This window comes from Uranotaenia lowii, chromosome 1 (assembly GCF_029784155.1).
Source record: "Uranotaenia lowii strain MFRU-FL chromosome 1, ASM2978415v1, whole genome shotgun sequence".
In the NCBI taxonomy this organism is placed as follows: Eukaryota; Metazoa; Arthropoda; class Insecta; order Diptera; family Culicidae; genus Uranotaenia; species Uranotaenia lowii.
In genome coordinates, this window is record NC_073691.1 from 81350919 (window position 1) to 81378541 (window position 27623).

Consider the following 27623-nt stretch of genomic DNA (forward strand, 5'->3'; position numbering starts at 1 on the left):
TCTATTGAAATTCCAGTAACCCATTTCAGAATGGCACCTGCACATCCCGAGGCTACTTTCATTGCCAATAAGCCCCGCCCAATCATAGCCGCATGACCAAATGGGTCATGTAATTATGATTAGTCTTTCCATCTTTTATTGTTGACATATCTAGGAACTTCATAAATATAATCGCCAAATTATATAAACTTAGCACCCTAATACGTCCAATAAAAGATGGACATGTAATAAAAATTTACTCATGTAAACATTACTTAAAATTCTGTAAAAAGAAATATGAATGATTTTTTAACCAAAACGAAGCTTTTTAGACTCCAGGTTTTAGGAAACTAAAAATGACCCCAAATCGACTATGTCTAGTACAAAAAAGTTGTGGAATGATTTTAGGCTGATAAAATTTGATGTTTGGTATTTTCTAATCTAACTCTTCCGATTTCCATAATCGGCCTCCAACTCGTATGATATTTTCCGAAATCATTCTGGGAACAAAACAAACCATCTTAACGGAGAACTTCTGTGAACCTCCTCTCCTTCGACTCAACCAGAGATGCCATTCTCTGCCGTGAAAGACAGAGAACGGAGAATAAAAATCCCCCGTGCGATAGCTGCAAAACACCTTGGTGCAATGAACCTTCCAGGTTTTGTATGAATCTTCCAGACTGTTTGGCCTCCCGCTAAACATTTTTTTAGGTTTCCAGATTTACAGATTTTTGACATTTCTTCCAGAAAATTTCCGACTTTTGGGCTAGGCCATGAACATTTCGACAAAACAAAAAAAAATGTTAAATGTTTAAATGTTGTGTTAATTATGGTACGCAATGATGAGAATAAAGAGTAAAATTCTGGGAAAATATATGTGAAGCAGTGCAATGCCCATGCAATAAACATCTGTAAATTATACGATTTTTCGAGTAAAGTAATGAGCACAATAAATAGTACCCGGCAAATAAAAATAAAAATCTGACGACCAAAATAAGGTCACCACCTACGAAAATCGCTATCCAGATATTTTTTCAAAATCTTCCGGACTTTTTTTTTAAAACAGCTGGCCACTCTGCCCTGATGAAAGTTTTTATTTCTCCTCACAATATCTGCACCTACACGCTCCTTTTTGATACTCCAAATTAAGTTTTACCGTGGTTCAAAACAAAACATAAAAAGTTCGATTATATTAACTTTAAGTTCTATTTTTCCTCCTTGCGATGGTTCAAAACGGAGTTTGAACTGCTAACTAATACAAAACTGCAAAACTGAGATCGATCTAAAGAACTAATAATTGAACTCTCTCTGTGAATGTTGAACTGAAAGTACTTAGCTAGTTCGGTTGCCGAACTGCATTTTGAGTAGCATGAAAAAAGTCCAAATTGGAGTTCCGCTGTCGATCTAAGATTTAAGTATGCCAGTCAGAGCTAAGTTTTGCGGTTATCCAGTCGAACTGAAAGTTGAGGGATGCCACTAAAGTGCTGTTTTGAATCAAAACAACATAATTTTGAGTTTGAAAAAAAGGAGCGTGTAGGTTTCGAGAGCCACACACACCTAATTCCAATAGCTAAAGCCTAGTCCACACTAGGCAACATGAACTGCAATTTTTGTTATGAGACGAACTTTGTTGTCTGTTGTTGTTGTTGGAAAGCTGAGACGGTCTCAGTGTCTCCCGAAGAAAATGGGAGACGCTGAGACCGTCTCGAGACGAGCCGTCTCCTAGTGTGGACTAGGCTTAAGGCGTGCAACAATTTGTCCCCGTAGAGCACCACGATGAAAACACAGGGCCGACTGGTTCAAGCCACGAAAAAGCAAAGATAAAAACAAACACGATGGTGTGCATAATAATAGCATCAACAAACGATGAATGTTTCGGGCAGGTCCCGGCAACGATACAGGATTTGTCTATGTATCGTGTGACCAACATTTTTTAATTAAGTGTTGGTGAATCTCGTTTTTAAGCTTTTTTTCCTCAGATTTAAGCTTTTTTAGCCTTGAGAGCATAGGTGATGAAAGCTCAAATCTGAAGAAAAAGCTTAAATCTGTCAAAAAAGGGGAAATTTGAGAGATGTGTTCCACACGGTTTGTACAAGATTGCCGGGATGTGGTTTCGGGTGAGTGTTCAGCCTCGTATGTATTGGTAAACGCTATAAGCCAAGCCAGCAGCCGCCCGTCGCTGTCGCTCTCCATGGTGAAAATATTTTTTCACTGCTGTAGTAGGGGAACATGCCCTATTATGCGCCACCTATGCGAATTGCTGATTTTCTATGTATACCACGTACAAATTGTGTTAAAAAAGGGTGTACTCGTTGAAGAAAAGTGTTTTTTACAAATGCCTATGATTTTTTATTAGGGGAAAAGTTCATATAACGCCCCATGTGGCTAATACGCGCCACTCTTGTTTTGAAGAATCTGAAACATTTTAAGCCTGCAAAATATTACCAATTTGTTTTAAAAGCTGTGATTTGTTATGGCAAGTATGAATTTTTCCTTAAAATGCCCCTGTGTCGTGTTAATTTCACAATTTAGGTTTTTCTTCATTTCGATCTAAATTTTAAAACACTTTTAATAAGGTGTCACCAAGCAGAGAAAAACGAATAAGACAATATTTTCTGACACATCGATAGAGGAGAATCTAAATTATGATTTTATGCTAAAAAATCATACTGAGCTCGCAAAGGTATGCTTTTCATGGGTATGTTCTATCACGGCCCATGCGCTCTTTATAATGCGCCAATTGTAGTAGGCTGAAAATAGCATTAATTTTTCAAAAAGGCCAATTTTCATTGAAAATTAACAAAAAGTCTAAAATCATATTTTGTGCGTTAATTCAGCCCAAAAAATCTATTTTTCATTTTTTGTTAAATTTCTATTAGTCCATTTTGAATTTCTTTTCAGTCAAAGTGTCTGTAAGTATTGGTGTGTTTTCGGTCTTCGGCTGCTCTCGGGTGTGTTCGGCTGCTAGGCGCGTATTGAATACACAGCGGCGCGTATTCGCAACACAGTTTTGTTCTGTGGCTTTGAATATGGTTTTTAAAAATCATGTTTTTGAAGAAACTATAGCAATTTGAGTAATGAAAAATCATAGGAATTTGTAGAAAACACTTTTCTTCAACGATTACAATTATTTTTAACACAATTTGTATGTGGAATACATAGAAAATCAGCGATTCGCTTAGGTGGCGCATAATAGGGCATGTTCCCCTACTCAAATTGCTATAGTTGCTTCAAAAACTTGATTTTTAAAAACCATATTCGAAGCCACAGAACAAAACTGTGTTGCAAATACGCGCCGCTGTGTATTCAATACGCGCCTAGCAGCCGAACACACCCGAGAGCAGCCGAAGACCGAAAACACACCAATACTTACAGTCACTTTGACTGAAAAGAAAACCAAAATGGACTAATCAAAATAAAAAAAAATGGAAAAGTAGATTTTTTGGGCTGAATTAACGCTCAAAATATGGTTTTAGACTTTTTGTTCATTTTCAATGAAAATTGGCCTTTTTGAAAAATTTATGCTGTTTTCAGCCTACTACGATTGGCGCGTTATAACGAGCGCATGGGCCGTGATAGAACATACCCGTAAAAAAGCATACCTTTGCGAGTTCTGTATGATTTTTTAGCATAAAATCATAGTTTAGATTCTCCTCTATCGATGTGTCAGAAAATATTGTCTTATTCGTTTTTCTCTGCTTGTTGACACCTTATTGAATGTGTTTTAAAATTTCGATCGAAATGAAGAAAAACCTAAATTGTGAAATTGTCTCGACACATGGACATTTTAAGGAAAAATTCATACTTGCCATTACCAACCACAGCATTTAAAACAAATTGGTAATATTTTGCAGGCTTAAAATGTTTCAGAATCTTCAAAACAAGGGTGGCGCGTATTAGCCACAAAAGGCGTTATATGAACTTTTCCCCTATGTGTTTGCTCTGTCGTGTTGATTTACAGATTCTTTACACAGGTTCAGCTAAAAATATCTGCGGTGCGTTTTAGAGAATCTCTATTGCGAATAGAAAACCGAGCTCGTGGGTGTCGTTAGAAAAATTGCAAGCCTGGACTCAAAACTTTCATTCTTCAAATAATCTCCTGCTGTATTCGATGAATTATGGCATGGCATCTCTAAGCTCCGCAACTGTTAGAAAACTCTTGAGATTTGTATATTTTTTTAAATACGTATCATACGCAAGCTTGTTGAACGACGAGAATATCCTCACGTATTCCTTACCAAAATTGGGAGGTCTTGTTTTCAGGTTCACTGCAACGTGTCGAACTTCTACATCTGCTCCCTTAGTGCAAAAGTTGCTAGGTTGTTACGGATGAAAATTCTGCAATAGCCATTCGGGACCCTTCCACTACAGCTTCTGATCGGGATGTAAGCCTAGGGAAATAAGATGTGCTGCATTCTGTTCTCCTGGAACATGTCTCCAAACACAGTTCTCAGTAGCTTATTGGATTTTTGCTGCATGGTTTACAACGAGAGTGTAGTGTAGTGTACGTCGTAGGAATCGACTTCAACCACTGCAGCACGAAGTTGAATCCATTCAAAAAACCATATCCCTTTCGACCTCCAATGCCTCTTGTACCTTGCAGCTGATAAAAGTACCCCGCATAGCCCCAACCTGGGTATCGACTGTTATTTTAAGGGCGCGACCTCCGATTGCGACGTCAGCACATGCACGAACATCTGTCCCTGAGCATCGATGCTTTTGATGTATGTGCTGCGCAGGTACCATACGTCTATTTTCCGTCTGTTTATATAGGGTTTCGACTGCAAGGCCTGGGTCTAGTTGTATTGCCTTCGACTGCGGCAATGCAAGGTTTTATTCATCTACTGATCGGAAGGCCGTCGGCGAATTGGATACAAACTTTCTTAATCAAAACCCACTGCTTTTCGTTTAACTCATTAATTGTTCACAAAGTGTTGAAGCCGCTTTTTTCGTTATCGGTACCCGTTAAAACGTCATCCATATGAACGTCTTCCATGATTGCCTTGGATATTTTCCAGAATTTGGGTTGAGATAAACGGTGCTGGTGCTTGTAACAGTAGTGAGCTCATAACGTCTCTAAGTCTCCCGTTGAATCCTTTCGTCACAGAATACTTTGCAGCGACATGTCTGTTCTATCGATGCCTGTTTTTCTCGACAAGTGCAATATCAAAACTCGTCTTGAATTACAAGTCTTGCCAGAAGTGCATCGTTCAGAGATACGTCACTGGTGCTCTGACACGATGTAAGACTATGATCATTTAGTATCCGGGCACTTTATTTCGGTGATAATCTACGTTTGATAGATTTTTAAGTTAACGTGTGTTTGAGATGTTTACGATGCAAAAAGACATGGTAAAAATAATTTGGCACAAATTTGTTCCTTTTACGCATTTTGCGCCTCGAAAATTCTTCATTGTTGACTTGAAAGCTCATGAACTGTTGATTTCTTCTGATTTTTCTTCGGACCAAATGGTTAAGAAGTATAAGGAGCCACTCTAAGATGCTCACGATGTTTGTTTGAGTGTAATCTCACCGCCTAGTGGTAGCAACACAAAAAGTTACGGGAATTTAGACCATCCCGAAACGTATCTAAAATAATCTCTGTTCATTACAGAGCGGAAGAGAATGCATGTTCACTTGAAATTTATGCTTTTTCTCTCCCTATATAATATGTAAAAGTGTTAGTTGAAATGATAGCGATATTTTGTTTTATATCCATTTTCTTTCTTTCGCCACTTTTTACACAACACAGTTTAAGAACAGTTCAAGCCAATCCGCCGTGCAATACACTTCGCCCAAATAAAACACCCCCCAAATCGTACCGAAAAATAAAGTGTTTGATTCAGTTTAATAAAAAGTGTTTTCGGGTTCTCTAACCGCGTCCGAAAGTGTTCCGGTGCCTGAACATTTGGTCCTTCGAACCGGATGACCGTCCGGAAAGTGGTTCCGGAACATTTAATTGGACTTTTAAGTGAAGACCACCGATCGGCCGAGCACCAAAGTGTGAACCATTTTGTGCTCGCAAAATCGCCATCGCAGTGCTAGACAAAGTGATTGGTGTATCACAATAAAAGTGCATCTATCGAGACGCTAACTACGCTTGGCTTGGATGCACTTAAGTGCATCAGTGGACAGTGTCAGCCATTGCGAAAATAAAGACAATAAGTGATACTCAAATACCTGAAGCAAGCTGTTGAAGTAAAGCCGATACCTGAAGCATCGAAGCATAGGACAGCTGATCTAACAGCAGCGCAACAGAAATCAGCTGATTCTACTCCAGCAAACGACGCAACGGATGAAGGAGAATTTTTTCGAAAGTTGTATCAGGAAGTATTGCTGGCTTGGTGCATGTGGCCAAAGAAAGTGGTTTCAATAAAGAATTGATTTTGAATTGTAGCTTTCAATTGCATGAAGTGTGTGCCCTGTCCGTAACTATAATTTGGTCTTTGTATTCTATTGGCATTGTTTACTTTGCAATTTTCATTGGTTGTGCCCACTCGCTGCTGTCAATATCGGGTTGCTAGTCTCGGTAATTCGCGTCGCGATCGGTTGGAACGTTGAGTTGATCAAACTAAGTGCATATACCCTGAGTCAGAAGCACATAAGGTGCATGTCAGAGCACATAAAGGTGCAAGTCAGTAGCACAGAAGGTGCAAGTCGGTTTTTTGGTCAGAATTATTCAGTACTGGACGGATTGGGTCCAAGGTGTTTGAGTTTGTCAGAAAATTCAAGTTTGCTGAAGAAATTAAGTTTGAGTCAGAATTCTTGTCAGAATCAAGTTTGATTTGTATGAATTCAAGTTTAAGTTCGAAACTTGTCAGAATTAAGTCTGAATTAGTTTGTATTGGAAACATTGTCAGAATCAAGTCTGAATTTGTCAGAAAATACAAGTTTGTTTAAGTTTGAGTTGGAAAACTTGTCAGAATTAAGTCTGAATCAGTTTGTGTCGGAATTCTTAAGTGAATATTGTCGAAAATCTTGTCTGAAATTTGTCAGAATTAAGCTCGAGTCCCAAAATAAGCTTGCTTCGGAATTCTTAAGTGAATATTGTCGAAAATCTTGTCTGAAACTTATCAGAATTGAGTCTGAGTCTCAAAATAAGCTTGCGTCAGAATTCTTGTCTGAATATTGACAGAAACCTGGTCTGAAATATTGTCAGAAATTAAGTCAGAAGAGATCTTGTCAGAAATCGAGTCTGAATTCATATCGTCTGAAACATTGTCAGATATTAAGCCTGTGTCAGAAACAACGTGTCAGTTTAAGGACTTGTTTGTAGGTACAAGTCTGAATTCGTCAAAATTTTGAAGCCTGTGTCAAATTACAAAAAGTGTTGCAATGTCAAGAAGTACGCTGAAGGCTTTGCAAAAACGTGAGCAGCAGTTGTATGTAATTTTTGATGGTACTGATAGATTCATCCAAACCTATCACATTGGTAGTGATCGGTGTCAATTAAGCTCGAGGTTGCAAGTTATTGATACAGTATACAGTGAGTTTTTCGAAGTACGGAGCAAGATTGAAATGTTGCTGGATGAAGCGGCCGAGAAAGAGCAAAAAGATGCTGATAGCGAAGTCAAAGGGGAGATTGCAAAACAGCGCGAAGAAGAGAACGACAAAATTCTGCAGCAGTTTGATGACCGATACTTTGCAATTCGAGGTGACCTCCTTAGACTTCAAGGCGATAAGGATGCCTTAGGAGTGAACACAACCAGCAACAGTCAGAGTCAGTCTGTGTCAGGGAATACGTCCAGAGTGAAGCTGCCAGAGATTCGTTTGCCATCCTTTAGCGGAAAAATCAGAGAATGGGTTACGTTTAGAGATTCTTTCCGTAGTCTCATTCACGACAACGAGCATCTGACAAAAATTGACAAATTTACGTACCTTCGTTCCTCTCTGCAAGGTGATGCATTGAAGGAAATAAACAACATCGAGCTGTCAGAGGCAAACTACGACGTCGCCTGGAAAACGCTTGAAGTCCGATATGAAAATAAGAAGCTAATCGTAAAGGCTCATCTCGACGCTCTCTTCGCCCTCGAATCGCTAAAAAAGGAGAGTTATGATGGTTTGAACTTCCTCGTCAGCGAATTTGAAAAGAATTTGATGATGTTGCAGAAAATCGGTGAGCATACAGAGTCTTGGAGTACAATACTAGTCTACATGTTGTGCGCTAGACTAGATTCTGCAACATTGCGTCAATGGGAGACGCATTACGGGTCTAAGGAGGTCCCAACGTACGAAGAGCTGCTACTGTTCTTGCAAGGTCACTGCTCAGTTCTCCAATCAATCACCTCTGCAAGAAGTTCACCATCCGAAGCACGTCAGACAAGATCAACAGTTTGCCATACAACCATCCGATCGGATTCACGATGCCCGTTCTGTACCGAAGCATGGCATTCACCGTTTCACTGCCAGAGATTCCTTCGATTGAAGATATCGGAACGAGTTGAAGCAGCCAATCGAAGTCGAGTCTGTCGAAATTGTCTACAGCCAGGACATTTTGCGACGAACTGCACTCGTAGCAGTTGCCGACTATGTCAACAAAAGCATCACACTATGTTGCATGCTACGCGATCCTCCGTTCCATATCCGTCGAATCCGAGACTCAGTCAACAGTCAATTGCACAACCCTCTAATCAAGAAAACACCCATATTTATCCACAGCAAGCCTATCAACAGCAAAGTCACACCATGCCAATAGTTACGACAACACACACTCAAACACAAAAAGCAACAGACAATTCACCAAATACAACCACACAATTCGATTCACCAACGCCAAGCACAAGCCATAACTACGTCGCACTACCTGTTAAGTCTGCTTCGAATATTCTGCTCCCTACTGCTCTTGTAAAGATTAAGGACCGTCACGGCAACGCTCAGATTGCTAGAGCCTTGTTAGATTCTTGTTCGCAACACTGCTTAATATCCCAAGAGTTTTCGAGAAAACTGAAGTTGAAAGAAGCGCCTACATATTTGTCAGTTCAGGGTATTGGGTCGTCTCAGTCGGTTTCGACGAAGTCCATACATGCTGAAGTCGGTCCACGTTCGCCAAAAATATCGAATTTCCAAGAAACTATGCAATTCTTCGTGTTACCAAACCTTACACTACATCTGCCTTCGACGTCGTTTGATCCTTCGTTCATGTCACTTCCCGATTCTGAATTGTTGGCCGATCCATTCTTCCACGAGTCAAAGCCGATTGACGTCATCATTGGCGCTGAGTATTACTTGGATTTGATGAAAAATGAACGAAGAAGGGCCACGAAGAATGGTCCTACACTCCAAAATACAGTTTTTGGTTGGATAGTGTCAGGTCGAGTGGTCGAATCTCCTCAAAACGTTTCTCACACCTTATTTTGTTCTACAAGCAACTACAGAAAAAGCTTATACGGTTTCAGAAGCTGGAAACATGTCGGGTTTCGAACACCAACTCCATTAAAGAATCGATGTGCGAAAAGTTTTTCCATGAACCCATAGTCAGAAATGAAGAGGAACTTTTCGGTACCATACCCAAGAATGAGTCAGTTTTGTGTAAGAAATGATTTGTTGAAAGTATCAGCAACCCTTACCGAAGCCAACCTAGAATAACTGGCAATTTTGAACGACTATTTCTCCAAGCAACAGTCAAATTTCTAGATTGAAGCTGCAGCCCAGTAGAGATGAATCTCGTTCCAGATTTTGTAAAAAGAAAATTCGTTAGGTACAGAGAAATTTGTCACATGTTGTAAAATCAGTTGATTTGTTTAAGTTGGTCGATCACATCTTTGTCCAGCGCCAGATGTTTGCTCAACAGATGAAGTCAATTAAGTATGAAAGATTTTCATCAAGCGCAAACTATAATTCATGCTCAATCTTCAATAATTCACAACTTGAATCAATCTTAAGCTAAATCTCTTTAGTTAAGTCCACACGTTCATTAAGGAATCATATCGCTTGAAGTAATCTGATCGGTTGTAGGAACCCTATCGTTCAAGTATGCATATCGCTTTAAGAGCTCTAGTCAAACCTTTAAAGTTCACCATCGTATCAGCTTAAGGATCCTAGTAGAATTGGTTGTAGTACACATTTACGCTTGCCCAACACTAAGAAGAAGAATCATTGTCAGAAGAAAGGTTTCCCCATGATTCCACCCTCAGAATAAGGGTTGAAAAACCCTGCTCTAACTTTAGAAGCTCCCTAGATGAGAGAATGTCATCATTCGTACTGAGGTCATTAGACGTTCTTAGAAGCGCTCGCGGAGGCCCAGTGCCCCCGCATTCAGGAAAGTCCAAATTTATTCAAGAAATTACCAACATGCTAAGCACTTTCCCCCTGCATCCAGGTACCATGGGCCGATGTAGGTTCGCCAATCCACATCCGGTGTCGTCATAAACAACGAACACCCACACAGCCGTCAAAATTAGTTGCGGTTCACCAAATCAAAGTCTTTCCATGTCCGAGGTCCACAAGCCAGCTGATGGTCAGTATCCGGTCACGTCACTCCGTTGGTGAACCACCAGTGAGCAGCCGATCCAGATACGTTGCATGTTAACAGCTACACTCGCCTAAGAAACATGACTTGAGGAATTCTACAGACGACGAGGATCAGCCCTTGCAGTAATCTGCTGGCTAGCTGTTGCCCATGTCCAACTACGCAGTGTTCATCCGTGGTGGCCTGAGTTCTACTCTGTCATCCCGGTTTCAGGCGGTGAAAACCATCAACATAAACGAACGGCACCCCAACAGAAGTATTCGTTTTCTCGAGCCAGCTGTACATATTGCGTTGGTTGATGGTATCACATGAGTCTGGGAGCCGGACTTATATTTTGTCAGCATTACCTGCCAGATTCGGATCAACAACGGTCAGTTCTGGTCCGCCACACCCGTCCAGCGAGCTTCCAGATTGAAGTGACAAGGGCCCACACATCGATCCAATCAACAGTAGTACCTACAATGCAACAAAAAGAAAAAAAAACTGCAAGTGAGGTTTGTCAAACGTACACCAATCATAAATGTTGCACTCACCTTGCAAATCCGTATCCATAGCGCCTCAATTGAGCAATTTGGTGTGCAATTTAGAGCTAGTCAGGTTAATTGCACCACGTTCCGAAGCTCATTGATGTTTATCATGCTCTCAAAAGACGCATAAGTTCCTTTAGACCTGCTGTTTTCTGAAATGAAAAATTCGATTAAACCGAAATTGCAATGACAATATTTTTCACCGAAACTTACCTTTACTCATGCTGCAATACTGGATGATAACACCACACCGGCCAAGCCTAACGAGGATCTGAATCAACAACCCGCCTGGTTCCATTGGTTCACACACGATACGGGGATAGAAAATGTGCTAAAAGAGAAAGAAAAAAAACAACAACAATCGTCATCGTCATCACTGGTAAAAAACCTTCAGAAGATTTGTCCCGCAGAGTTTCAGTTCACGTATTGCACTAGCACTGCAATTCACCAATTATGCAACTAGTACTAGGACTCACCATGAAAACAAACACCTGAGAAGCGGCCAAATCCACGCAGTTCGTTCCAGAATGATGAATGCTCCTGCAGTCCCAGTCCTTCCAGCAGCAGAATGTGATGAAAACACCATATACACTTGTTCGCCCCACACTTCACCACACCACACAGAAACGAAGTATAGTCAAAACAAACTGAAAGAACACACAGCTAATTTGTACATATAAGAATAGGAAAGTACCGTTAGAACATAAGAGTAAACAAATACCGTTAGTATTGAAATGATATTTCAAGGCGGGCGGCATATGTTTGAGTGTAATCTCACCGCCTAGTGGTAGCAACCAGGGTTGCCAACATATATTTTCAATAATCAGGGAACTGGTGAAATAAAAATCAGGCAAAATCAGGCTACATAAGTAACGGAAATTCCTTTAAAAGTGATGACCTTTTTTTTTTTTTTGGTCGTCACTCTACATTTTTACTGTGTTGTGGGCCTACTTGGTTGCATAATTCTACTGCATCAAAGCCGAAAGATTCCTTTTCATTCCCTTTTTAAGATATGAATTAATGGGAATCTTTCGATTGGTTTCATTCAGCCACATTTTCGCTTTTTAACTTCAGCAATGGTACCTATTTTAGTTCCTTACTACCCATTTTTCATCACATTCGCAAAAATCAGGCAAAATCAGGCATTTTTTGAAAAATCAGGGAAATTCAATGGCTTTTCAGGTTGTCAGGCAGAGCCTCGAAAAATCAGGCAATCCCTGAAAAATCAGGCATATTGGCATCTCTGGTAGCAACACAAAAAGTTACGGGAATTTAGACCATCCCGAAACGTATCTAAAATAATCTCTGTTCATTACAGAGCGGAAGAGAATGCATGTTCACTTGAAATTTATGCTTTTTCTCTCTCTATATAATATGTAAAAGTGTTAGTTGAAATGATAGCGATATTTTGTTTTATATCCATTTTCTTTCTTTCGCCACTTTTTACACAACACAGTTTAAGAACAGTTCAAGCCAATCCGCCGTGCAATACACTTCGCCCAAATAAAACACCCCCCAAATCGTACCGAAAAATAAAGTGTTTGATTCAGTTTAATAAAAAGTGTTTTCGGGTTCTCTAACCGCGTCCGAAAGTGTTCCGGTGCCTGAACAATGTTCAAATCAAGCATCATAGTAAAACCCTTGATCTTAAATATGGTAAAAAGTCTATGGTTATTGGGGATAACTGAATGCACACTCCTTAAATAATGTAAAAAGTCCATTTCCGGCAGGCAAAATGTGTTGCCTGACTAGTAGACACCAAGTAAATAACTAATAATGATAAGTTCCAAAGATCGCAATCGGTGCATCCGGTTTTTACGCAATATAACAGATGTGTTCTGATGGACAAAAAAAATTATGTTAAAACCGGATTTAAGAGATCAAATTCTTCGAGATGCCTACTCATGAAAAGGTTCCAACACGATTCCAATTGCTTTTTCCAGGTGATTTTGTGTAAAATATCATGATTTTGCAAAGGTTTTGCTTCTGTGGTAAAATAAATAAATCAATACATGACTGAAAAAAGTGTGCAAAGATAAAAAAGATATTTTTTGAAAAAAATAGATTATTTCTTGAAATCATTGATAAATATTTTTTTCATATTTTTACATTAAATGTCATATTAACACCTTCATTTCCTCCATAGAAAGTTTTTCGATCAAATGAATAGTTTTTAAAATACACACGTTTGTAACTGCCCGGATACTAAATGATCATAGCCTTACAACTGTTACAAATAACACTCGAGCCTTCGTTTTTGTGCTTGGATGTTTGATGGCCGAATGGTGTGGTAAACGCTTCTCTGGGCCCACATACGTCCTACGCATGTGCCCTAGGTCCACGTTCTCCTCCATGAACTGGTTTGTAGATTCCTCAGGGGTGGATTTCTGTTAAACGATGAAGCTACGGGAGTAGTCATGATTCTCGTTGATCCGGTTCGAAGGACCAACATGTTGAGATGCTGGATACCTTCCGTGGACTGTATTTTGTGTGTGTGAATTTTTTTTAGTACGTCTGGCGGCTAGCGAGGTACGACTTATTCCACTCAAGCGACCAGAATAGAAAACCAAGTCGATCCATCTTTGCTATCAGTATTTTGTGCGGGATCCGGTTAAAGGCTTCGCGAAGCCGATGTAAACAGAACCTACTTGACTTCTTTTTTTTCCAGATGGTTACTCAGTGAGCTCACGTAGCACATTAAGTTAGTCACAGTTAACCTTTTTTAACGAAACCATGTTGCAAATCAGCGATCAAGGGTTTGATGGCAGCATACATAAGTTCATGCAAAAAAACTTGGAAGACTTTGGAAATGGCACTGAGTATCGAAATCGGTCTGTAGTTTTCTACACAATGTGCGTTTCCTGATTTGTAAATCGGACTGATAACTTTTTTTAGTACTGTAGGAGGTATATCGTCTGGTCCAGTATCTTTAGATAGGTCGACTGTCGATAATCTTTTGAAAAAATGGTTGGGGGGCTAGGCTGGGTTCCTTGAAAATTTATGGATTCCAATTGATGGATTCCGAGTTGTGACTTCTCGGGGTAGGCAATTAAACTCCGATTTGCAGGATTGTTACAGTATGTTCTCAACAAATTGAGTTTTATGCAAAACTTCAGCTGCTTCATTAGAGATGCTGACAGTTGGCTATCTTGATGTCTATCATCCCCTCCCTCTTCATTGAAGGCTTAGAGACGTAAGAAGATTCGAAATCCTGACGCCTTTGAGTAGTTAGGACCAGTGCTGCAAATAATCAGTGTCAGCTTTCAATTTTCAATTGAATTTACAGCAGTGTACGCTCAGTTCATTTCCATCTGCATTCATCTGATAATGAACAGAAAGCTCAATCCCGAAAGCACTCTGCATACTCATTCACGAATCGGCAACATCGGTGCTCAGTATACATTCAGGCTCTTTGCAGGTTCATGAGGTTATCCAATCTTCATTTTCAGTATCAAGCAAACATAGCTGAAAGTGAAAAAAGCTCAATTCAATTATCATTAACTTTAGTTGAATGGTGACAAAGCCTGTTCGATGCGCTAGACTTGCGGAAATTGAATAATTACTGCTGAGATTCCTATTTTTTAAGGATTTTGATAAGAAAAAAAACGTGACAGTGTGTAGAGGTGGTGGGGAGGTTGAGAAATAAGTGTTCGGGTTGGCGAGAAGAACGCTGGCGAGGGAGCGTGTGGGACGAATGTGGCGGACAAAATTACGACAAAACTGTAACAAAGTTATGACACAAATATGACAAAAATTTGGCAATAAAAATACAAAACATGACAAATGTGGTAAAGTATGACAAAAAATACAAAAATCTGCCAAATATGGCTTAAATTTTACAATATGATAAAAACAAACCAACGCAACTCTGTCGAAAATATGACAAATGTGATAAAAATATGACAGTTTTTTACAAAAATGACAAAATTTTGCAAAAATTTAACAACTGACAAAAATGTGACAACTATAACAAAAATATGACGAAATATTGGCAAAAAATTCAAAAATAGCGTGGTAAAAATATGACGAATATATAACAATAAAATGACAATATCATGACATAAAATTGTGATAAAAATAAAACAAATTTATGGCATAATTAAGATAAATATGACCAATTTATGATTAAAATATTAAGAAAAAATTAAATTGAAGGGTCACAAATTTCGTCAAACTATGTAAAATTATGAATAAGTGATAAAAATATGAAAAATGTCAAATCTTTCAGATTGTTGTCATTTTTTACCAAATTTGTCATAAGTTTGTCATGTTTTTTTCATTTTATTGATAGTTTTTTGTAGTGATTTTGTCATATTTATCAGATTTATGTCATAATTTTGTCTTGTTTTTAACACATTTGTTATATTTTTGACTAAGGTTTGTCGAATTTTTGTCATTTTATTGTTAAATTAATGTTATATTTCTGTCTTAATTTTGACATATTTTTGTCATATTTGTTAGATTTTTGTCATGTTTTTGTTATTTTTTGTCATTTTGTAGTTCATTTTTTGTCATATTTAGGCCATAAGTTTTTCATATTTGTCAGACTTTGGCCATACTAAATATTACCATAATTTTGTCATTTTTCCACCATATTTATTACATTATGTCATAATTTTGTCATTTTTTGACGCCAATTGTCAAATTTTTGTCATATTTGTCAGATATTTGCCATATCGTCATCAAGAAATTTATATTCATCTCTTTTCCCGTCCCCTCTGAATAATCGTTTAGTCTTAGCGAATTTCCAATCGTGTTTTCTTTTCGAATCCCATTTCACAATTTTTGAAAATGGCAAAAAACAAATGCCTACTGAAATTATCAGCAACTTTCGCTGACACTGATTGAATGCTTAAGCTACATTCAATGATCGAATGCAGTGAGTGACAGAAACGCCTTAGCGAAAGACGCTTTCGTAGCAGTCGAGTGAAACAAGTTAGTTCGGGTTTACGAGTAAGCTTTCTACTGACTGATAGACATACTTGCAAAGCTTGCCGTAGGCACGAAGATGACCGAGCCGATCAGAAGCTTTTATATTCGTTGACTTTTCTATTCCATTAATTTCAGTTCAAGCTTTTTCGTCGTCAGGAAACTAAGTCATCAGGCCTCAAACTCATCATGCCTCTTTTTTTGTTTTCTCAAGGGATTTTAAGCTTCAGGGGCTTATTCATCCCGAAGGCAAATCATGCCTCTTAGTTTTCAGGTTTCTAAGTCATACAAAATCGCATCAAGAATGGAAATTTCTTCAACAGGTTTAAACGACAACATTTTTTTTATCTCTTATGAAACCACTTTTTTATTTTATTTCAACATCGAATATGTTACGACTTGTCTTTTTTTGTAAAACTCTTTTTACGCTTACGTAACCGGTTCACAACACTTTTTCATATTGTCTTTACCAATATGCCAATGGAGCAGAACGTGGTGCCAACTTCTTCGGAGCTCCACTCTGTGAATACAGTACACGATTAGTATATGTGCTTCATCAGTGATTAAATCTATTCAAAATTACCTCGGTAGCGTGAACGTTTCCAAACAGGATGGAGACCAGCGCAAGACAAGCTGCGATTAGCTAAAGAAACAAAAAAGGGTAATCATCACTTTAAAAAATACTAACTAATACACCAAGTTATCGTAGAATATGTTCCACCCAAGCAGCATTCAAATTCCGAACCGGTGCTTCATGGAACCGGAAAGTTCCTAAACGGTTCATTAGAAGCCAAATGTTCAAGATTGTGCTTAGTTTATTGGGATATATTCTTAACGAGTTCAGTCACATGATGCGAAAGCAAAACTCACAACGTCTTAGAATTCCATGAAATTATACATTATTGAAGTATTCTGCATTTTTTTTTGCCAGAAACTTACCGAAAATGCACGCATTTTTTGTTTTGTTTTACTGACTTTGTTTCTCAACCGGAGAATAGTAGATTACGAACTGAATTGGAAGCGCAAATCCCTCTGTCTTTTATACCAACAAATTCACGAGCAGCAAAGTGCTTATGAAAAAAAAAACAATTAACAAGCTTGTTCCTCTATATTGGTTGCAGCTCAAAGTCATTTATTGTTCACCGAATTTAGACAATTGGAAGTTTACACAGATGTTTTTTGTGCATCGAGAAGTTTCGGGACTAAGTACGCGTCTGCATTGCAACAATTAAATATTATTGAAGCATGATATTCTTTTAAACAGTATTTTAACATTTTATTAAAAAAAAATACAGGAACAACACATTCATTTCTACCTAAATGGAAACTTTCCCAACTTGAAATTCGTTAAAGGTCGAATTTATCACATCTCATTGAATAATTTACTGTTCGATCATTTAGTCAGCTGTTTGGTTAGGGTTAGGTGACAAATTCGTTTTCCTGAGATCGAAAAGGCCTAGGCGTTGTTAAGCTCTAAATTCGAAGAAGGATTAAAAGTTTAAAATACTGTTACTTAAATGTTTAATTTAAATTTAAATCTAGAGCTCAACAATGCCTATAACTAGTGATGCTGGGATCGAAAACCGTATTTTCAATTTGGAAACAATTTTTTGTTATATGCAGTAGCTCCAAAAATTTCTAAAATTTTCAATTCAAATCCTGAATATCTGGAAGCAGAACATCCAATGTGGGATTTTGGCGAATTTGGTGGTTTTCTATCAGAATGTTTCAATATGAAAATCTCCGTTCAAAGTTTACTATGAAGTACTCAATTCGGTTGTCATTTGTCTCCAAAGCTGACACGATATTTATATCCTGATTATAAATTATATAGAGGGCAAAAAAAAATATATATAGAGGGATACCAGGCACGTGCGAAGAACGCGGGGGTTTTCGAAATGAAAATTTAGCTAGAAATAATAATTATACCAAAAATTCAAAATAAATTTGAAAATTGATTTTCAAAACCATTTTTATACTCATAACCATTACACAAACTTGCAAAATGATTTAATTTTACTTAAATTTTCGTTTGTTTCGAAACACCAGAAAACGAATGCAAATTTATGTTTCAAATAAAAACAGAATTTGAAGCTTCGGACATAAGAATAAGTGCACAGAAATACATCAAATATAACACCAGATTTAAGAAGAAATTAAAACCGAATTCTGAAAAAAGTTGGACCCATTAGCGACCACGATTTGAAACTGTTTTAAAATTTATAAAAATTGTTAATTATAATCATATTTATTTATATTTCTTTTGTTCATTTTCAATCGAAGGGTTGATTGAAATACTTCTCTGTATTATCTTAAATTAATGTTGCCAGATTTCCCGGTTTTATCCGGGTTTTCCCGGATATTTGATACAAAATTTTAGAACAGTCCAGCCCGGCCCGGTTGCCCGGATTTCATTGAAAAATGTCCGGATTTTGCCCGGATTTTTTCACTTTATTTGGCAAATTAAACAAAAAAAATTGTGTTGTAAATTTTTTTTAATTCAGCCACCAAAACAAAAAAATTTGAGCAGATTTGGCAAAAATAACCGTGAAAGGATTTTTCGAAGTCTACGATTTCATATTTATTTTTCAATTTTGATGAAAAAAAAATTTTTTTTTATTATTTTATTTTGATTTTTGATGAGTAATGACCCAATTTGCCCGGATATTCCCCGGATTTTTGGTCTCGATCTTGAAACGAAATGCCGCGATTTTGCCAGGTTTTTTTTTTATAGAAAATTGCCCGGATTGTCCGGCCCGGATACGTGCTGAACAAATTCTGGCAACCTTATCTTAAATTTAAAAAAAAATCTTTTCTTTTTTATTTTGTAACTGGTACAAAACTGATAATAATATAAATAAGAAATTCCAAATTTGGTTGCAAAAATTTGAAGCTAAAAGGCAATACTAATTAAATTTACATTGCCCAAATTACACTTTAAAGTTGCAACTTCGAACCATTTTTTGTACTTTCCATAGATCAATTGAAAAAACATGATCGATTAAAAATATTATTTAAAAAAATGAAAGTAAGCAAAACGTTCATAAACTTTCAAGCGCAGTTATAGTTTGAAATTTTATGCTCTTAATAGTTTGTATTTACATATTAAGATTAAGATTTTTCCAAGAATATTATGTTTCCAGACCACAAAAAACCAATGTTGAAAAACAAATACGTAATACGTTAAGATATTTCTTTAAAAATTTATTAATTCGAGTCTAAAATTCGGTTTATTTATTTGAGAATTAAAAAAAAACAATAACTGGGTAAATTTATTTGAAAAATCATATCCAAAGTATTAAATTTCTCGGCCTTATCAGTAAAAGAAATGCTCTTTTTGTAAGAACATTTATAGATTATGAAAAATAAAAATTCATGGGGAACTTATTAAGGACTTGTGATTAAGATGCTTCTAACTGAATTTTATTCGCTCATTTTCAATATCCATTGATTTCGTGTAACTTTCTATCCGCCTATAGTTTTCATAGTCTTGGAATGTTCCTACTAAATCAACGTAACTTTCATCGGTAGGGTTGATAAATTGAATAAAAAAACAAAATCAAGGTGACTTGAAAAATGATCTATAATATCAAGATAAAAAAGATAAGTTTTTAACATTAAAGATTTTGAGATTTTCTTTTTTAAAAAGCTTCTGACAATTTCAAAAATTAATTTTCAGCATTTAATTTATAACTCAAGAGTCAGCGTTTTGATGCCTTTGTTCTAATGATTAATTCAGTAGATACTGGTGTCTGAACTCGAATATTTTGTAAGATTTTGTATATCATCTCTCATTTTGGTGATATAAAAATTATTAAGTTAAAATGAATCAGTTTTGATTGAAATCAATTATTGATCGCTGATCCACATGAAAAATAACTGATTCCAAATTTATTTATTATACTTTACTCAATCGAGGAATACTGTTTTGATTGTGATGATGATAAAGATTGATTCGAAAGAATCGAATTCTACAGTTTTTGAAAATTTGGATTGACAAGTTTTTCACGGCTGAAGAAAGTTTTTAAAAACATAAGTTTTATTTCATTTAACGAACTTGTTGAAATTTGCTAAACGATTTGATTTCAGCTTTTTAAAATATCAGAAATTCAATTATTTTACCGATTTGGGAAAACTAAACAAATATAAAAATCCTCTAACTTTTTCGAAGTCAAAATTTCTTGTGGTCTTGTGGAAAATTAATAAGAACCTTGATTTCAAAAATACTTTTTAATAGTTTGAAGTTTGTCATAAAAATTATGAATTTTCTTTAATAATTTTCAACCAATTTAAAAAAAATCACGAAAATAATAAGAAATAAACTCTTGAATTCATTTTACCTCAGAAAATGTAAATTGTGTGGCCTTAAGTAATTTATCAAAATCCATTTGAATTTGGAATTAAAAATTTTGAAAAACAAGAAACATAACATAAAATTCTCCTTAAAATCTCTTTATAAAGTAAAAAGAATTTTAGAAATATTCACAAATTTCACAGATTTTTTGAATTTTATATGTTTTGTGTATATGTGTATTTTAATAATTCAAATCACACGAAACCAACGGAAAAATGAGAAAAAAAAATCGTTTTGAAGAAAAAATAATGCTTCATTGTGTTGTTCGTATCCACTGGAGTTTTATTTTTTTAAATCGATTAAAAAGAGTCGTTCAAAAGTGAATTCACGTCGCAAAAATGGAAACTTTTTAATTTTTCGAGAAAACTTCGACATTTAAAAACAACAACAAAAAATCAGATCTTCTTTGAAAATGATGAGACGATTCTTAAACACTGAATTTTATAGAAATCGGTAGTAGTCCAGCTGAGTTACAACTTCATAAAATTTGATTTTTTTTTTCTGTAAAATTTTATAAGGGAAATATGCTTTGAAAGCACTTTGACCCTCCTGATGGTCGGATTTTTACAAATCGAACATAATATAGTTGGTTTTTTTTAATTTAAATAAAAAAAAACATTGAAATTTTTTTTTCTGAATCTTCAAATAAAGACTGTGAGAAAATGTAGTATTTTTAATGTATGGTTCTTCAATATGTTGTTATTCAAGTGCCAGTTAAAATGAGAAAAAAGTTAGGAAAATATGTACATATATTGAAAATGTATGATTGTACTTGTCGGAATAACAAAATATCACTTTTTAAATTGTACAAAAAATTTTAAGGCTCTAAAGTAAGGAATGGTAATTGAACTTGAAATTTCCTGACGTGAATTCGATCCACTACCCTATTCTGTTTAAACTGATTGAATTCATGTCACTACTTAAAAGAGGCATAACTCTGTTTGCTGTTGTTGTTTGAAGAAACTACACACTTAAAATTGTGGGTTATTGGTTTCTCTACAACTTATTTGAAGACACCGATATCATATTTCCGAAGAGAGAACCGGAAATCAAAGTATTATGTACTGTAGTCAAAAATGGTCAATCGATTGAAATCGATCACAATACAAACAAACTTAAATTTTTTAATTACCAAATTATATTCATTTTGAAGAAAATTCAAGTTGCAAATGTTTTCTACTATTTTTTTTCATTTTAAAGTATGAAATAGCAATGATGAAATAAATATAGAGATATGATGTTTTTTTTTTTTGTCTGAGCCGAATGAAATAAACGAATAATTAAATAAAAAATGATGTTGTTTTCGACATACTTGACTATAAACAATCAAATGAGACCCCCAAACCTTTCGGAGCAGTGAATAGTCATAATGTCATATGCTGAATTGCTTTATTAAGTGGTTCTAAATTGACTTCTTTTCGCGCTCTGGTGTGCGATATCTGTACCTTCAAAGAGTTTCGTTCATCCTAAGCAATCGTAAATCTATCCTATTCTATTTTACTAGCTTAGCTTAGCTTACATTTGATGTACTGGCTATATGTTTGTCCGTATCGTTTGCTTATCATATTCACTCTCGTTTCCTTGCAATGATTCTTTGAATAATTGTGAAACGCGAATAAAAGGTTGTTCGCATGCGTGTTTTGTACTGTTCGACAGTTTTAACCGGCGAAGGAAGATCCCGTTGCGGAAGCCTTACTGGATGCACCGCCATAGACGAAGCTTGGGCTGGCACCGAAAATGTTTCCTCCGGAGTATCCAGTTGATCCAGCCGTAGCACTAGCACCGGCACTAGCAAGGGCACCAGCACCGCCATAGCTAGAACCAAGCAAACCAGCACCAGAATCAGCTCCAGCATTAGCGTACGAACCAGCTCCAGCGAGGGCACCAGCACCACCAAGGCCGATTCCACCAGCTCCGGCAAGTGCACCCGCATGAGCTCCAGCATGCGCTCCAGCATGCGCTCCAGCTCCAGCTCCCTTGCCCTGGTATTTGATGAAGTAGACCTGGGGCTTGGCACTGGCATAAGTATCGACGGCAGCATCTGCCCCAGCATTGGCTTGAGCTTCCGGATTCTTGACCAAAACGTAGACGATGGTCTTCTCCTGGGTTCGGGTACGAGCGGCAGCACGGGCAGCGGCTTCTGCATGCGCACTCGGAGCCTTGATGAACAGAACCTTGTAGTGAGTCTGTGGCTGGATTTCAACACGGGCTTCAGCATCAGCTGAGGCTCCAGCATGGACTTCAGGAGCAACGTGATAGTAGAAATGCTTTTTCACAATTTCTGGCTTAACGATGTAACGCACTCCAGCACCAGCGTTTGCGTAAGCATTGGCATTAGCGCTAGCGCTAGCACCAGCACCAGCACCAGCTCCAGCGCCGTATCCGAGACTGCCAGCATATCCGGAAGCAGAGCTCAAGGCACCCGCACTTGATCCACTGCTCGATCCTTCAAAAGGTCCGAAGCTGGTTCCTGTAAAAGCTGAAGCGTCTGCTCCTGAATATGCTCCACCAGAACCGTAACCACCTCCAAAACTGCCAGCCGTCGCACGGGATGAGGCACCGGCCTGTTGAGTATTAGAAGCCACAATTAGAATATGCGATCGTTCACTTTAGAAGATGCATTCATCGTTACCGAACTAAATCCTCCTAATTGGGCGGAAGCCACCGCGAGGCACGTTGATAGTAACTGGAAAACGAAATACTAGCATCAATTTATAGTTTAAACCAAAATCTGCTCTGATTTGCATATTTCGATTTTTATCACTTCCAATCCAACACGGCACCTTTCTATTCAATCAAACGCTACTTTTTTGCTGTTTTCTGTGATTATTTTATTACAGGTCATCCACAACTCTGAACCACCGGCAACTCACCACGAAAAAGCGCATCTTGGCGTTCCACTGCTGTTGTTTCTAATCCGAGGAATCAATTTTAACTGATTTGAGCTGAGAAATTCTGGTGTCTTTTATACGGACAAAGTTTTGCGAAAGAATAAGTCATTCCCAAAATATGGTGCCCAGGTTCGATAGTACCATTAAAACTGACCCAGGATGATTAAAAAAAACTAATCATCTCGCTCCTTTCTCCTTCGCTTGAATTCGCAAAAAAAAACACATAAAACTACCTCAGCATTCTTATGAAAATTTGCTGATATGTCGACAAGATTGCGAGGATCTGGTTTTTATTTGATATTTGGTGGAAGCGAATATTTATTAGAATATTCGTTTAGTTGACCCGCCTCTGGCTTCATATATTTTTTGTTGGGACTTTTTTTTACGATGAAATTCTTACGAGTTTTTCGACTAGTAGTAAATTTCAATCAAAATCTATAAATCTTCAGCTGAATGGGCTTAAGTTTGTTTTAAACTTCGACCCAGGCAGATGCTGAAAAAATGACTTAACCCCCTAATGAGATCTACAGTGTTAATTTTCATGAAAGTTTTTACAGATCGGTTGAGTTGTGACACAAGACAGATACAACGGTTTTAGTCAGAAGCAGTGTTACTAATATTCGACTCAATCATCAAAAGCTGAATACAACACAAGCTCAATGCCGCGTAACACTTATTCCTGTCACAGAGTCACAGTAATGCTTTTTGACTTTCAATTCAATCTCATATGAAGCCATCTTTGCTGTCAGCAGTGATGTCAATCTTCCAGATTTTTTTCTGGATCTTCCAGACTTTTTGAACTTTTGCCAGACATTTTTTTAGGTTTCCAGACTTCGCGACTTTTGTTATTTCTTCCAGTTTCGACATAAATTATCTGACAAAACAGTAAAAATTCAAAATCAAGGAAGTAAAGTATAAAACGTAGTATCGCCGACTATAGTATCAGGCATTGATAGTGCATAGAATGTTTAATTATGATAAAGTATCTAATAAGTGTTATTCCCTAGACTGCAATATTGCTCTCTGGCGACCAAAAAAAGGTCATCATCTATAAAGTTCGCCATTTTCACACTTTTCCAAACATTTTTTCAAAATCTTCCAGACATTTCTGAAAAACAGTTGACATCACTGGCTGTCAGTCTTTTCTAATCAAACGAATGCTAGCCCGGCTTTTAATCCAATAGGAATAAAAAAAAAGCTTTTCAATTTTCGATGACTGTGTGCGCTATTCATATTCATATTCAAAAATCAACGTCATTTTTGTTTCTTCTGTGGGACCGATCCTGCTTATGGGTTTTGTGCCAATTTATAAATTCTCAAAAGGAAATTTTCCGCTTTACAACTTTGTAGAAGACTTTAACTTTGTATCTTGTTAGGAAAAAAGTTATTAGCTATTTAAAAGGGGTATGTCTTTAGGCATTGCTAAACAATAAATTCAATTGACATCACTGCTTGTGCCTTGCAAAGCATAGCTTGAAAAGTAGTAATCCAATACTTCGCTTGGAAATCAGCACTGATGTCAATTGAATTTATTATTTATCAATTCCAAAAGACATACCCCTGTTAAACAGCTAATAACTTTTTTGTCTTATCAGATACAAAGTTAAAGTCTTTGACAAAGTTGTTGAGCGAAAAATTTCCTTTGGAGAATTTATAAATTGGCACAAAAACTATTAGCAGGCTCGGTTCCACAGAAGAAACAAAAATGATGTTGATTTTTCAGTACAAATATAAAAGTTCAAATTTACTCATGTAAACGTTACCTTAGCTAAACTATTCGGTGAGCCGAATATTCGATTTAACGGTTTTCGGGTTATATTCGGTCGGCCGAATCTTGGTACCTACATCTCTTTTCCAGCCGACCTTAGCCTAGAGGATAGTGTTCAAGTCTTCTAAGCCAGAGGTCATGAGATCGAATCTCGGTTACGGCATATACAGTACTCTTTCTGTGGGCTGGTGGTTTTAGCATTTGTAAGATGCTAGCCATCATATCCGTGAAAGATGTACGCCTTAGAGTTTAGTAAATTAGATTTCTTCAAAGAAACATGAAGTTTCACTCACAAGATCCTTTCTGTGTGTGTTCGTTTAAAAAAAACCATTCTTAGTTAAGAGAAAAGTGAATTTACAAAAGTCAGAAAACCCCCAAAGGAACGGACTCACCTAAGAATTTTCAAACGCCGATGTCGCCGATCTCTGATGTACAAGGGATCTGGGAAATTCTTTCGCTGTCCTGCGGTTGCCGAAATTACAGAAAAATCTGTAATTTCACAGAAATTTGAGAAAATTCTCATCACAGAATCTGTTGCCAGTATAAAATTTAGTCTTTTACTTTGAATTAAAAAAGTATGATAGGATTGACAATTTTCATTGATTTTACCCAATTTGAATGTAGAAAAGACCTTATTTATCATGATTTTTTTCAATGAATATAAAGGAAATGGCATCACAGAATTTTTGGGTTAAATCACAGAAAGTCAGATTTTTTTTCGGTAACCTTGCCTGTGGTATGCCACCTGGAAGCGCTGCTTTTCCAACTTTGAGGGGAGGTTAATGAAGGTATTCTCTTCAAACTGCAGTCACTTAACCGTTTTTTTAAAACAATATTTTCAGCTCTAACTACTTAAAAAATTCATGAAACAATTTACATTTTGAAACATTTTAAATTCTACGATTTTTCACTATCAGAAAAAAACGTGTCCTTCATTATTAAAACAATCGCTCATTTGGTAACAGTAAATTTAGCGTAATATTCATAGCAATTAAATCGTTTATGAATTGAGCACATTGCATGCAATATGCATATTTTAAAACTGGTTTTTGTTTGCTCCAAACTGTATCTTGTTTTTTAATCGTTATTCATTGTTGCAATAATTAATTGTGGTTCCAAAACTTTCCGATGCACAGCAAAACATCTGTGTAAACATCCATCTTTCCGTCCGAACACTGTTAACGATTAATTGCATTTTTCTTGTAATAAAATGAGCGAAATAAGCTAGGTTGTGTGATTTCGTAAGCATTGTGCACTGGCCCTCAATTTGGTTCAATGTATAAAAGATAGAGCGATTTCCCGTTCAAAATCAGTTGGAATCGATTCTTCGGTTGAGAAACAAAGGCAGTAAAACATAAAGATGCGTACATTTTTGGTAAGTTTTAACTAATTTGCTGTACCGTTAAATGGGGTGAATCGTGAAGCAAATGAGAGGAATTGTTGTGATTCAAATTTCAAGCAATTTACTCATTATAGTTTTCTCCTTTCAGGAACAAAATGTTCCTGGATTTATTGCATAAAAGCAAATATAAACTGCTTGAATGAATTTTAAAAGTAGTTATTTGAAGCTTAAAAAAATGTCAAATTTCATAACATGACTTCGTATCTCATCCGGCAAAAAGTTATAAGTATTTTGGCATTGAAAAACATTAAATTCAATTGACATCACTGCTTGGTGCCTAGCGAGGTATTGCATGACTACTTGCATGAAACCTTCGCGAGGCCCTAGCAGTGATGTCAATTGAATTTATAATTTTCAATGCCAAAAAATATATTCCTGTTTATCTGCTAATAACTTTTTTCCCAGTGAGATACGAAGTTACGGTCTTGAACAAAGTTGTTCAGCGGAAAATATACTTTAGAGAATTTATAAATTAGTACAAAAACCAAAAGTAGGCTCGGTTTCAAAGAAGAAACAAAAATGATATTGATTTTTCAGTACAAAATACTCAATTTTCCCATACAAACAAAGCTCAAATTTACTCATGTAAACGTTACTTAAAAATTCTACAAAAATCATGGATGAGTTTTGAACCAAAACGAAGCTTTTTGGACCCCAAAAATTAACCCAAAAAGACTCAGTCCACTTAGCACACGAGTTTGTCAAAATGTTAGTATCTGTCCCTATTAACAAAAATCAATATTTAAAATCCTTTGAACTTTTTATTCTTTGATTAAGTTTGGTTCAGGTCAATAAAATACACCATTTAAACAAATCGGGCGAAGCAGCATTTGACAGAAATGTTACGGAAATAGTTCAAGAATTATTATGATTCACCCCATTTTACGGTACATATGATACTGAAGATTTTATTATAAAAAAAAACAAATGGGTGTAGTTTTCATTACGTAATTTTTTATATTAATTGATACCTCTTCTTGGTACTACAGCTAATCACGGCTTGTCTCTCGGTGCTGTCCATCCTATTTGGAAGCGCTCAAGGAACATCTGAGGTAATTTTGGATGCAACTTTCCACTGATAGAGTACATACCCTAATCTGATACTATATTCACAGGCCAAAACCGTTGCTGGAACCGCTCCTCGAGTTCCTACCATTCCCAACGTTTTGAACAAGAGAGGTCCCAAAAAGGCTCGTTCAGCCCCACTGGCATATTGGTAATATTTAAGTGATTTGGTTACAGATTTTTCGTCTACAGAATGTTTCAAAAAATAAAATAAAACAAACCAATGCAAGTTACATCAGC

General features: G+C 36.7%; 2 protein-coding genes and 2 long non-coding RNA genes across 5 annotated transcripts in view; 2 read left to right on the forward strand and 2 right to left on the reverse strand.

The window, feature by feature from the left end:
• LOC129740565 (protein gone early) overlaps window positions 1-27623 on the forward strand; it is a 376826-nt gene that overhangs the window by 237771 nt on the left and 111432 nt on the right. The window lies entirely within an intron of this gene.
• On the reverse strand, window positions 16258-16906 carry LOC129740572 (uncharacterized). The gene is made up of 3 exons (XR_008736286.1): window positions 16843-16906; window positions 16487-16546; window positions 16258-16423 (listed from the first exon to the last, which is right to left on the reverse strand). It is a non-coding gene; the product is annotated as an uncharacterized LOC129740572 (long non-coding RNA).
• On the reverse strand, window positions 21660-23164 carry LOC129740569 (fibroin heavy chain-like). The gene is made up of 3 exons (XM_055732274.1): window positions 23131-23164; window positions 22890-22943; window positions 21660-22821 (listed from the first exon to the last, which is right to left on the reverse strand). Exons 1-3 carry the CDS (start codon window positions 23143-23145, stop codon window positions 21916-21918), a joined length of 975 nt encoding a protein of 324 aa, XP_055588249.1. The 5' UTR covers window positions 23146-23164; the 3' UTR covers window positions 21660-21915.
• Window positions 26234-27616, forward strand: LOC129740570 (uncharacterized). Its single transcript, XR_008736284.1, has 3 exons — window positions 26234-26291; window positions 27308-27370; window positions 27434-27616. It is a non-coding gene; the product is annotated as an uncharacterized LOC129740570 (long non-coding RNA).

Excerpts from the sequence above, each read along its gene's own strand:
- LOC129740569 (XM_055732274.1), bottom strand. Across the intron at positions 22,822-22,889 it reads AATTAGGAGGATTTAGTTCG|GCCGGTGCCTCATCCCGTGC; the intron begins GTAACGATGAAT and ends AATACTCAACAG.